The following is a 13252-nucleotide window of genomic DNA, read 5'->3' as shown; positions in this document are numbered from 1 at the left end:
ATGATGGAATAGGGAGGGAACTTACTGCTTCATGCAAATTAGAGGGACACTGTGGACCTAAGTGGAGGGTGTGGGTGTGCACAACTCAGGACCCCAGCAGCCGAGAGCCTCAGCACCAGCTCTGAAGTGAGGTGAAACCAGACTGCAGCAGCTGAAGCCACTGGCAATAAAGGATCCTGACTAGGAAAACACTATGGCTGCATGGGAGGGCGAGGGGTATGGTTAGGACTTTGGGCAGTCACTGTGGGGGCCTTCACATGCTCAGGGCTCCCTGATTCCCTGGTGAGGTTCCTTGCTGCAGGATCCCTATTACACTGAAGACTCCGTGGATCCTTTGTGTGGTTCTTGTAGCAGTGCATATGAAAACTGTACCCACTGGGACTAGCGCCTAGGCATTGTTCTCCTTTGAGGTGAGGAGGTGAGCATGAAACTACACCAACAGAGTTGAACAAACCTTCCCTCTGATAAAAATAAAAAAAAAAAAGATTTACCACACCCAACTTGGGTGTCACCTTAGACATTCCCCTCACCCTAGAGCACGAACAGAGCTCCCTGACCACACCCAGCACACATTTCTGGGTATTCACAAAAAGAGCAGACAGTCCACTAAGCCACAGAGGCATAGTCCACAGATAAACGTCATGGGGGGTGGGGGGTGAGGAGCCACCAAGTATCACCACAAACTCCTAACAATAAACAGCAATTCAAGAAACAAGAAAAAGGAAGCCAACACAACGTGATGCTCCCAAAAGAACACATTTCAATACTAGAATATGAAGATAAAGAGATTGATGAAATAAATGTCAGAAACAGAATTCAAAAAATTGATCGTATGATTACTAAGAAGTAATCAAATTATTAGAGAACATTGGGGAAACCCTGCAAGACATTGGCACAGGCAAAAAGTTCTTGGAAAAGATCCAGAGACACAGGCATCAAAGCCAAAATTGACAAATGGGATTATATCAAATTGAGAAGCTTCTACACTTCAAAAGGAACATTCAGCAAAGTGAAGAGGCAACTGACAGAATGGAGAAATTATTTGCAAACTATGCAACTGATAAAAGGATTAACAACCAGAATATATAAAATGATCAAGAAACTCAACAACAAAACAAACAACCCAGTTAGGAAAAGGGCAAAGGACTTAAACAGGCATTTTTCAAAAGAGGAAATCCAAATAGCCAGTAGACACATGAAATAATGCTCAGGATCACTAGGCATCAAGGAAATGCAAATCAAAACCACAATTAGGTATCATCTCACTCTAGTTAGAATGGTTTTCATATAGAAATCAATAAACAAATGCTGGGAAGGACGTGGGGGGAAAAGGCACCTAATCCACTGTTGGTGGGAATGTAAAGTGGTATAGCCACTGTGGAAGACAGTATGGAGATACTTCAGAAATCTGAACATAGACCTACTATATAACCCAGCTAGCCCACTCCTGGGAATTTACCCAAGGGAAATGAAATCAGCATAGTGAAGAGTTATCTGTACCCCCATGTTTATTGCAGCTCAATTCACAATAGCTAAGACATGGAATCAATCCAGATGTGCTTCAACTGAAGACTGGATAAAGAAATTACAGGGTACATACACCACGGAACACTACATAGCGGTTAAAAAAAAAAAAAAGAAATCCTGTCATTTACAACAAAATCAGTGAAACTAGAAAACATCATACTTAGTGAAGTGAGCCAGGCCCAAAAGGAGAAATATATGTTCTTCTTGATCTGTGATAACTAATAGAGCACATAAAAGGTAATCTATAGAAGTGAAACTAATTTCAAGATGCAGCAACTTTGAACAGCCCTTGTCTCGATGGTTGTGGAACAGTATTTTTTTTCATAGAATTTGTTGAACTCTTTATTTAGTACAGAGCTCATTGTATATGTATAAAGTTAACTGAAAATAGATCTTAGTAAAAAACAAGAATGGGAATAGGAGAGGGAGGAGGAAGAAGGATGAGTGTGTGAGTGGAAGGGTGGGTATGGTGGGAAAAACCACTATATTCCTAAAGTTGTATTTACGAAAAGTATGAAGTTTGTATTCTTTAAATAGAGGTTTCTGGAAAAAAAAATATTAGCACTTAATATATGAGGATATAGTGAATTATATTCAAATTGCTTAATCTTAAATGCAAAATTTACTGAACATTTGAAAATCAATGTAATTTTGCCATCATAAAGAGAATGAAAGTGTATGGTTAATCAAATAGATGCAGAAGAAGGTTTTGATAAAATTCAATACTTATATTAGTAATATAAGAATTCTCAATTTATAAAGAATAGCTATAGAAATCTACATCAATCACCATACTAAAGGTAAAATACTGAAAGCTTTCTTTTAAAGTGAGGAATCAGAGAAGAATATCACATATCCTTTCTATTCATTGCACTGAAGGTCATAGCAACTGTACCAAGGTAAAGAAAATAAAGTTTTATTATGAGAGTTAGAAAGAAAAAAATTACATTGTTTTTAAACAAGATGATTATGTGTTCAGAAAATTTCAAAGAATACACAGGCAAACTATTATTCAGTGAATTTAGCAATGTCACTATCTCTAACACCAATAAGTAAAACTCAATCATATGTTTAAATACTAATGAAGATTAGAAGATAAAATGCTCTTTTAAAAAGATAACATTATCGGGGCTGGCACTGTGGCGCAGTGGGTTAAAGTCCTGGCCTGAAGCGCCAGCATCCCATCTGGGCGCTGGTTCTAGTCCTGGCCATATGGGAGACCAGGATGGAGTTCCTGGCTACTGGCTGCAGACTGGCCCAGCCCTGTGTGTTGTGGCTATTTGGGGAGTGAACCAGTGGATGGGAGATCCCTCACTGTATGCCTCTTCCTCTCTGTCACTCCGCCCTTCAAACAAAGTGACTCGAAAGAATATGGAAAGAGAATAACATTGATGTTCAACAGTCAATACAACTATTTTAGTAACTAACACCATCTACCAGAGCTGAACGTATGCATGTCATGTGACCTAACAATCCCTCTTGGAATATACTCAGTAGTAATGTGTACCTATGTAAACCAAAGACAAAGTATTGCAGCATTGTTCATTGTGCAAAAATTGTTATCCATGTACATTTAGATAAACAAATTCATTCATACAGAAAACATGTTACAAGAAAACATTCATACAATGTACTGCTGTATAGCAATAAAAATCAACAAAATAGACACTATAAGTACATGAATGAGTACATTTGGAAGGAGAAAGGTATTGGCTGGGAGGAGATCAAAGAGGTTACTGAGTTGCCAACAGTGTTCCATTTTTAATTGAGTATTAGATACAAGTATACACTGAGTTCTGATACTAAACTGTGGGCAGTTTTCTGACTGTTTTACTTCAAAATAAAGCACTAATGGTACAGAGTAGACACTCAACAAGAATTCATCTAAAAACAGTAAATATAATCATTATAATTATAAATTATAAATATAATCATTATAATGATGCAACCTCATTGGAACTTTGTCTCACTCATTTATAAACCCCTGGAACACTTATCACTGTACCCACAAACTAGAAAATCAAACGTTTACACATAAGCTGGTATATCCACATCCCATATCAGAGTTCCTGGGTTAAGTACTGGCATGGCTTCCAATTCCAGTTTCCTGCTAATGTGGACCCTGGGAGGCAGTAGGTGATGGCTCAAGAGTTTAGACCCCTGACACTCACAAAAAGACTTGGATTGAAATCCAGTCCCCTGGCTTTGAACTGTCCCCATCTAGCTCTTGCAGGCATTTGGGAAGTGAACCAGTGGAAGAAGATCTCTCTCTCTCTTTCTTTCTGTGTGTGTCCATGTCTCTCTTTCACATAAAATAAATTAAAAGTAAATAAGCTAAATGTATAATAAAAAGATGAAAAGGAGAAGTATCATATGAAACAGCTCCGTGTCCTTTCTAGAAAATACTTGTCAAATCAACTGAAAAGAAAACTCATTTCCATTGTATTTTCCCTTCACCCTTCCTTATGTACACTTTTTAGGCAAACAAACCGGTCTTTGCTTTTCATACACACTACTGAATTGAACTAAAGTACAAAATGAAGGAACACAGACACAGTCTCCTGTCACAGTTCATGGTGAGGTAGTCTGCTTTCTAAAGGTGTAAAGTGATTTTTCTTAAATAAGTAAATAAGTCTAGTGATTTCTATCATTCCTACCTTCTAATTGAGTTAGAAGACTGGAGTCAGTTTTATTCTTCAGGGTTACTGATTCAGCAGTAAGTTCACAACTCTTTTCATCTGATACCAAAGGTTCCTTGGAATGGCTATTTTGAACACTCTACATGAGAAAAAAATAAAGTTCCAAAAGAAGTAGTAGCACTAATTTGTCTTACTGTTCAACATACTACAGTTTATCCATATAAAGACTACTAACCAAATTATCTCTATAATCGTATATAGACTCACAAGCTTCCTGCAAAGATTAACTGCCTGAATTATTGATTAGAGCAATAGGAAGGGTCATAATCTGGCCCATTTCAATTATAATAATATAACATATTATTATATTATTACGTATTATATTATTTCAATTATAATAATTATATTACTAAAAGGTATTTCATTTCAAAAGAGAGGTTAGAACGTTGAATCCAACATAGAATAAGCATCATGATAAAAGAAATGATTTGAGCATTTTGTTCCTATTATTGAAAAATAAAGTACTTAATCACCGAAAATAAAAGTTTTAGTTAAAATTAATAATTGTATTAACACAAATACAAGACAGTAATTATTATAAACTCAGTAAACATTTCAGCACAGTTATGCATTATTCCCTATGATAGCCTTGATTAGGAAAAATTATTCCAAAACAATCACAAAAGAGGCATTACAAAGAATATAAAATTGAAAAGACCTATATCTCAATGCCAGGGTTTAAGTAAAGTATGGTAAGAATAGTATAAAACAAACAAACAAAAAAAAAAATTACAGGGCACCAGGGAATATAATTATTTCCTTCTGACTTTGAAGTTCACACAAAATTATTCTGCCACAAAGGAGGTCAGGATTGAATACTTACTCCTTTGTCTCTGCACAGCACAATTTACTCTCATTTTTAGCCAAGATGTCTGGTCAGATTCTTAGGATTAAAAACACAAGGAAACAAAACTGTGGGGCAATAGTTTCCCCAGCCATCACCAGACCCAGGCCAACTAATCTGCTTAAACATACACCTAATCAATCGTGCTTCATGGTCGCTCTAAGAAGTCCCTGAATCGTGTTCTACCATTTTAATCTTGGAGAAACAGTCTCTGTGTTTCAGACTTCTATATGCCTTCCCACTGGTGATCCCAGACCTACTGGAACTGCAGGAACACTGCTAGAGACATAAACTAAGAAAAAACTTCATCACAAAACCTAGATCTGCAGATTTTGCTTCATATAGAGACTTAAAACTTGAAATACCTTTAAATTTCTCAATTCACAGGAATCATTTCCACTTGATCTAAATCCAGGCACAATTAAATCTCTGCACTCTGATCCAGAGATCTGTCTAAAAGCCATAAAACAAAGCAATTTTAGCATGTAATTTAGAATTAATATTTTCATTTTAAAGTTGACATTTTAACAAATACATAAATGTATTGAAAAAAATCTGTTAAAAAGACATTTTTTAAAGTGACATGATTCTAACACTTGTACAAAGTTAAAAAATTAAGTGCTGAGAAATGACATAAACAATAAAGAGTTAGGTGACTGCTTATCTCTTCATTATCTAATGAGTAACAGTCATAGTTAAGGTAAGAATGTGAGAAAGGAAAAGTGTGTAGGCAACACTACATTTCAGATTGCAAATAGCTTAAAGATAAGATCCAGAGAACAAACTCCTCTGTGGGCCTCCACAGTACTAGCATAATCTATCATTACAGGAACCAAGAAAATTGTGGTTTTTTTTTTTTTTGGGGGGGGGGGTTGTTTTTATTGTTTTGGAGTGGGAGAAAAGCTTCTTCATTCATCATCTAGGTAATGGGAATGAAATGAGCAATATGAGATGAAAGTAGTTAAGATTCTGAAGCTTAACCTTGATAACCAAAATGCTCTTCTAATATTATCAGTCAAGATGTAAATAGGGGCAGAAGTCATGGCACATCAGGTTAAGCCACCACCTGCAGTGCCAGCATCCCATATGGGCACTGGTTTAAGTCCCAGCTGCTCTACTTCCAATCCAGCTCCCTGCTCATGTGCCTAGGAAAGCAGTGGAAGATGGTCCAAATCCCTAGGCCCCTACCACCCATGTGGGAGACCTGGAAGAAGCTCCTGGCTCCTGGCTTCTGCCTGGCCCAGTCCCAGCTGTTGCAGGCACTGAGGGAGTGAACCTGCAGATAGAAGATGCCTTTCTCTGTGTCTCTTCTCTCTTTCTGACTTAAAACAAACACGTAAATCTTAAAAAAAGGAAAGGAAAGGAAAGGAGAGGAGAGGAGAGGGGAGGGGAGGGGAGGGGAGGGGAGGGGAGATGCAAATAGGACTTTAATTATAGAAGACATCAACTAAAAACTGTTTATAAAGTTTACTAACAAAATGATCCTCTGGAATCCAAGGAACCTTTTCCAACATAATATTATATATGGTGGTTATAGAGTTAAGAATAGACCAAAAAACTCTTTAGCTTAATTAAAACACTACTTAATAAACACCCAAACTGAGGGAAGTGAAACACACTGGAAGTGATGAACTATATCTCATCCCTATCTAATCTGTTCCATTCTAGACTCTGAGGCAAATGAACAAGTTAATCTTTCCCACTGACACCTAGTCTTCCATCGGAAGTAGCTGGGAAAGATACTTATTTCCAGACCTCCTTCCATACCTGCTATGGAGATTCAACCACACTAGGAAGAGACTCTTACAGAGAGGATATGTTCACACACCAGTTGGTACCATGTATGTCTGTGTGCACAGTCTGTGAAGCTTCATGTTGACCTAACAATTTTTCCAATATGTTTCTTAAGTTTTTAATAGCTCCATTAAAGAATAGTTTTAATAGTGAAAAAGCAAAATAGTCATTTTCTCTACTAATTCCTTTGTTCTGATAGCATTTACAGACACTATAATACTGAATAGCAATTTAATCATAATTACTACTACTCAGTAAAAGACTTTAAGATGATTCTGCCATCAAATACAGACAACAAATTTGAAAAATTAAAACTCAAACATACCTTTTTGTAAAACTTGGCACAACTGAACCATCTATTTTCTCATGACAATCTGGGCTATTCAGAAGGTTAACTGGGACTCTTCCAAATGGGCATGACTGAAAATGTTTTGAAAGATTAAGTAAAAAAATTAAGACAAAAATTTCACTGCTTTAATCAAAGCAAATTAACAATAACTTACCCGTTTAGTTTTGGTAGTTTGTTTCAAGGGATTTCGATGGCTTATTTCTGCATCTTGTGGGGGCAAATTCTCTCTAAACAGAAAGAAAATAGTTTCCAAGAGTATGAATGTGTATTTCCACTTTAATGCTAAGCATTCCTATTATAGTTACATGAAAAAGAAATACGTGGACATATTGGTACAGATGAACATTTAAAAAACTAATTCTGCTTCCTTACCCATACAAAACCCTGGCTTTAGTAGCCTGTCCTCTGGTGTCACAATTGGTGTTCCTATTCTGTAAATGTCCATGTGAGCTGGGCAATGATTCTTGGGCAGATAATACTGTAGGTGCTGCAAAAATTTTGAAACTACAATTAAATTTTAAGGACATAAAAGAATACACAAAAAAGTAATCTTTTAAATAAAAACACTCAAAAATCAATTTATAATAAATATTTGCCCCTAAGTAATATACCAACATGAAGATGTTATTGGGATAATTTTCTACTTCAAATTCCTTCTATTTATATAACTGCTTTCTCCAGGTAAAAGTACATTCTCTACTTCTAAAAGCAAAACACCATTCTCTTCCTTAGATCAAAGTTTTTTACTGTTAGCAATGAGTTTGGTTAGTGGAAAAACAGACTTTAAGAGAGTAGTAAAACCTTCTCACTTCTAAATATCTCCCATCTTTACAACTATTAATTTATTCTTGAGATTTTAACCATCCTACATAAATGATATTTTTCTACAAAATACTATTCTTAATTTTTATTTGTAATAACACCTACTACAGAAAAGTATATCAGCACACATTAATAGTTACCTGATAAACTTTTCTTTTCCTCCTCTGAAAGCAGCTGCTTTTTCTGAAGGTTTAAATTTTGGATGGCAATTTCCAGCATTTCTAATGGTACTGCTCCACTTTCTACAGCTTTATGAAGAAGCTGTTTACTTTTTTTGAAATTACCTAGCAATGTAAAAAATAACTGTTATTTTATGGAGTAATCTTCATCCCCCCTAGATACTTAGTAAAAATATTTCTTCTAACTCTCATGCATTTTATTTCACAGGAATTCTCTCTTACATATATAATCAACTCTTCTGATATCCATTAATGTCAAAATAGTTTGGTTGTATAATATGCAACCATTGTACCTGTACATTAGTTTACCACCATAATCCATTTTCAGAAGTAACAGAAGTGTAATAAAGCGGTTACCAGGAGGAGAAGCCAAAGCTAACTACAACAGTCAGAAACACAAGGGAATTCTAGAAGTTAATACAGTCCCAAGAACAGCAATCTTATGACATTTTAATCTAAGCATCATTCATAAATGACATTCAGTCATCAAGTAAAGGCTGACACATTTTGCTAAAGGGAATCTCGTATCAAAAGGATTCCTGTAAGTAAAAGCAATGGTAAAGATTAATCCATACTGTCCAACTTAGCTACACTACGCTCAAAATGCAAAATAATTGAGAGACTATCAAAATCACTTTTCTGACTGCAAACAGGCTACTAAACAAATTTTCTTTCAACTGTAAACTTACAGAAATTATTTATAAAAATTAAATGTATACATCATGAACCTACAGATTATGTTATCAACATTAATTAGAGCCATTGAACTATGCTCTTCAAATGGCATTCAGATGCTTACAGATGATCAAGACAACTTATACTTTCTGTTAACAACTCTTCTGAAATTCTGAATATATTTGATAGTGATTAAGCCCACATTTATGGAAGTAGTAAAATTTCACATATTGAATATTTTAGGACAACAAAAGAAAGAAAGGCTTATTAGATAAGAACTAGTAATTAGATAGCATATGAATTAAGATCATGGATCCCTTTTAAAATTTGATTAAAAATTATGGAGTGTCCTCCACACCCACAGAAATACACACACCATGCTGTGCCATAGGATTTCAAGGGTATTATGTATTTCCAAATAGCCTTTCATCAACCCAGCTCAAAACAGTCACAATTTTGTCCTAGAGACTGTAACACTGCTGTAGTACAAAGTTTACTTTTTACAGACAACTCAATATTTATGTGTTCTACAGACTTAAAAATTCATAGCTGGTAATGAGGGGCCATGATAGAGGACCTGAATACAAGGAGGCTGAGTGTTTGGCAAGGTGGCTAAAACGCCACTTGGATTGCCTACATCCCACTTCAGAGCGCCTAGGTTTGATCCCAGCTATATTCCTGATTCCAGCTTCCTGCTCGCATGCACCCTGGGAGGCAGCAAACGATTCAGGTAATTGGGTCCCTGTCACCCACTGAAAGTCCCAGATCAAGTTCTTGATTCCCGGCTTCAGCTTCTACTACTCTTGGCTGCAGCAGGCATCTAGGGAGTGAACCAGCAGATGGGAGATCTTTCTGTGTCTATGTGTCTCTCACTCACCCTCTGCCATTAAAAAACATTTTTTTAATGGAAAAAAAAAAAAAAAATCTTAAAGGCCTGGCCACATTTACTCTTACAAGCGAAAAGGAAAAGTCAACTTTTGTAGGTAGCAAAGGAAAGCTTTCTTTCAAAATAACCTGATAAAGTATAAGACAGCCTGGAAAAGATTATTCCAATTACTAAGATTCAGAAATCTTCTGAAAAGGTAATAGTTTAGGGTTCTCAAACCTGAGTTGTTAAAACCCTTTTCTCCAACCACAGTCCTGGGAAATGCTCTCCAGTTACTAAGCCCTGCTTTGGGCACCATCATAGGGATAGTAGTAATATTTATCACTGGTAGTAAATGGGATCAGAGAACAGCAGAAAGAAGGCAGAAGGAAAATAGCAACACTAGGCCAGAAGTGAACTGAGGATATATACTAGGGCCACAGAAAATGAAGAAAAGAGAGAGGACTAATAGCCTGGCTAGAAAGGTCTGAAAATGTGACTGTTCTGGGGATAGGCATTTGGCCTAGCAGTTATGTAAACCCTATCCCTATCAGAGAATCTGTGTTCAATATCCAGCTCTGACTTCTAATTCAATCCTGTTCTAATTCAATCTCCCATTAATGCAGACCCAAGGAGGCAGCAGTGATAGCTCAAGTAATGGTTCTTGCCACTCATGTGGGAGACCTGGACTGAGCTCCTGTCTATGAAACTGCAGCATAAGAAAAGCTTATCCAAGTTTCAATATAAATATATATCTCTTTCATCCTATAAAAACTCAGAAAATAGAAGCCTTTTTCATTTGTAATTTCCCAAAACTAATTTATAGTGTAAATGTAGTGTCTATTTCCCTGGACTAGTCCTTAAAAGCAGAAAAGCTAGTTTAACAAACATTTATGCTTAGGTGGCATTCCTCCTACCCCCATATTCTTATCTGAGCAACTTCAATACTTTTTGCCTTAAATTTTCATTTCACATATATTATTTAATGTTAGTATGTGACACAATAGAAAGCAATCTTTTATTTAAAATTTAGATTTGACATTTTCACATTACCTTGTGACAATTCAAACTGTGCAAAAGATACATGTACAAAAGCGAATTTCTTGCAGTTTGCTCTGGCCATTTGAAAGTAGTCGCGGGCATCATCTGGCTCTTGAATACTGTGAGAGAAGAGTCAGAATTACATTTTGAGGAAAAGAGCACAGCTACCTAAATTTGGTAACTCTTCATTCTATTTTCCTAAACACCCAGGAAATTGCTTTTCTCTGTGTGTAAAATTACTTATAGATTGTTCTAAGAAATCTTTTTTGGCAGGGTGAAAAAAGTCTACTTTGTAGAAACACATACATCATAAAGACAGCTTACATTATTAGTACCTTGTTAATTATAATCAAAAGTATTTGGTCAAAAGATACAAATTTCCACAAGTAATCCAGAAATATTTTCCTTATCCTTCTTTGCAATGTTGTTGGTTAATAATACTTACGCTTTTAATTCAGCAAATCTCACTTGAATTCGAGCAAAACTCTCATTTTGGCCATATTTATCTGGAGGAAGTGCTTCAATTGCTTGACTATAACGACCAATCAATTTATTTAAAAGAGCATCATTTAGGGGGACACTATTTTTCTCTAGTTTGAGCAAGAAATTCAACCAGTCCTCTGGATTATTCGCCATCAACATAATTTGGTTAACAGTTCCTGAGTTATCTGAATAAAGGAAACAAAATATATCACAACAGAAGAAAAACATAAAACAAGTACTAAACTGCATTTTTTCTTCAAATTATAGTTAAACATGTATATTGTCAGTGTCAATATATGAGTACATAAATCTTTTCTGCTACTTTTAAAATCTTAAACAATTCATATAAATATAAGCAGCTTATTAACTATATATATCTTTTATGAGAATGTATTATACTCAAAAAACTATTTTGAAGGAAAGCAAAAAATGTGAAAAATAAGTGGGTTTTTTAAGTAGCCCTTAAAAACTATATGTAGTGTAAGAAAATTCTGTTATAACAGCATAATTATATCCTAAAAACCTAAGTCTCTCACAATACCACCTGAACCAACTTTCTTGGAAAATTCATTAAGAATTAAGAAACTTACTAATTACCCCAGTTCTAATATAACCTTCTTTATAATTGCACCCATTCAACATTACCTCCTTATCCCTCACAAAACCAGGTTTATAAAAGAAAAGCAATCGAGGGGCTGGCACTGCCATGCCTTATCAAGTTCTGAGTCCTGCCTGCTCCATTTCTGATGCAGCTCCCTGTTAATGTGCCTGGGAAAGCAGCAGAAGATGGCTCAAGTACTTGGGCCCCTTCCACCCACATGAGAGACCTGGATGGAGTTCCCGGCTCCTGACTTCGACCTGGCCCAGTTCGGGCCATTGTGAATATTTGGGGAGTGAACCAGCAGGTAGAAAACCTCTTTCTTTCCCTGTCTGCTATACTGTCATTCAAATAAATAAAATACATACTTAAAAAAAGAAAAACCATAAGCAACCAACATGCTCATTTTCTTCTCTAACTTATCCACATAGAGACCTGCTAATTTCTTGGTTCTACAAACCCACACCTGTGCTGATCTAGACCTTCCGAATGTATAGGATTTCTTATACAGGTCAGTTTTTTCTCTGTGAAACCCTAGCCTACAGAAATAGCAAGAATAATCTTCAGATATGATTCGCACACTGTCATGTACTTCTTATTTTTTTTCAGTGTTAGTTGTTTTAAAAATGTAAGACTCCTATTCAGGATATTTTCAGCATTACTCAGCATTATTAAAATCAGATCTCCCAGAGAAACTATCATTCCTTCTTATCAACTTCAATTACCTTCAATAAAGCCTAAATCTTTACTTTTGCAAAACAAACAAACAAAAAAAACCTATTTCTGCTTTCTACCAAAACAATGTGTTCCCAACTGTGTTTATTCACTTCAAATTTAATGTGGTCTAATTTCATCTTAATGTTCCAGTTTTATCTTCTACTGCTTTCCTCACAAATTTAGTCTGTGAAATGTCTATAAAATACATTTGCCCTGTTTGGCTTTGCAGATATATTTTTTATGCCTCTGAATAATTTATTATTCTGTTTAACACATGCAGCATTTGTGTTAAACAAAGATCATATTAGTATTCATATGATGCACTCATACATAACACAATCCTCATCAAGAAAGAAACTGATTTTAAGCAGTTTTAAGCCTTCCTCAATATTTAACTTACATCTTCCTCAAAACTATCAATATAATGCTAAGTTTCCATAGGTTTCTTGTAAAGATTTATTTATTTATTTGAAAGAGTGACAGAGAGACACAGAGATCTTCCATCTGCTGGTTTACTCATCATATGGCCTCAGCAGCCAGGGCCAGGCCAGGTTGAAGCCAGGAGCCAGAAACTCCATCCAGGTCTCCCACATGGGTGGCAGGGACTGAAGTCCTTGAGTCATAATCTGCTGCTTCCCAGGAGTGAGTATTAGTAGAGC

The 13252-nt window shown here is 35.8% G+C and overlaps 1 protein-coding gene across 5 annotated transcripts in view; it reads right to left on the bottom strand.

The window, feature by feature from the left end:
- TTK (TTK protein kinase) overlaps positions 1 to 13252 on the bottom strand; it is a 42594-nt gene that overhangs the window by 26466 nt on the left and 2876 nt on the right. For all 5 annotated transcript variants that reach the window (XM_062186411.1, XM_062186406.1, XM_062186408.1 and 2 more), the window contains exons 3-10: positions 11241 to 11463; positions 10808 to 10914; positions 8176 to 8319; positions 7586 to 7700; positions 7368 to 7440; positions 7190 to 7284; positions 5436 to 5523; positions 4185 to 4305 (exon numbers count right to left, since the gene is read on the bottom strand). In XM_062186411.1, coding sequence (XP_062042395.1) covers positions 4185 to 4305; positions 5436 to 5523; positions 7190 to 7284; positions 7368 to 7440; positions 7586 to 7700; positions 8176 to 8319; positions 10808 to 10914; positions 11241 to 11463 — 966 coding nt within the window. The remainder of the gene's footprint in view (positions 1 to 4184; positions 4306 to 5435; positions 5524 to 7189; positions 7285 to 7367; positions 7441 to 7585; positions 7701 to 8175; positions 8320 to 10807; positions 10915 to 11240; positions 11464 to 13252) is intronic.

The sequence above is a fragment of the Lepus europaeus genome, chromosome 3 (assembly GCF_033115175.1).
Source record: "Lepus europaeus isolate LE1 chromosome 3, mLepTim1.pri, whole genome shotgun sequence".
NCBI lineage: Eukaryota > Metazoa > Chordata > Mammalia > Lagomorpha > Leporidae > Lepus > Lepus europaeus.
This window is presented reverse-complemented; position numbering and strand designations above follow the sequence as displayed.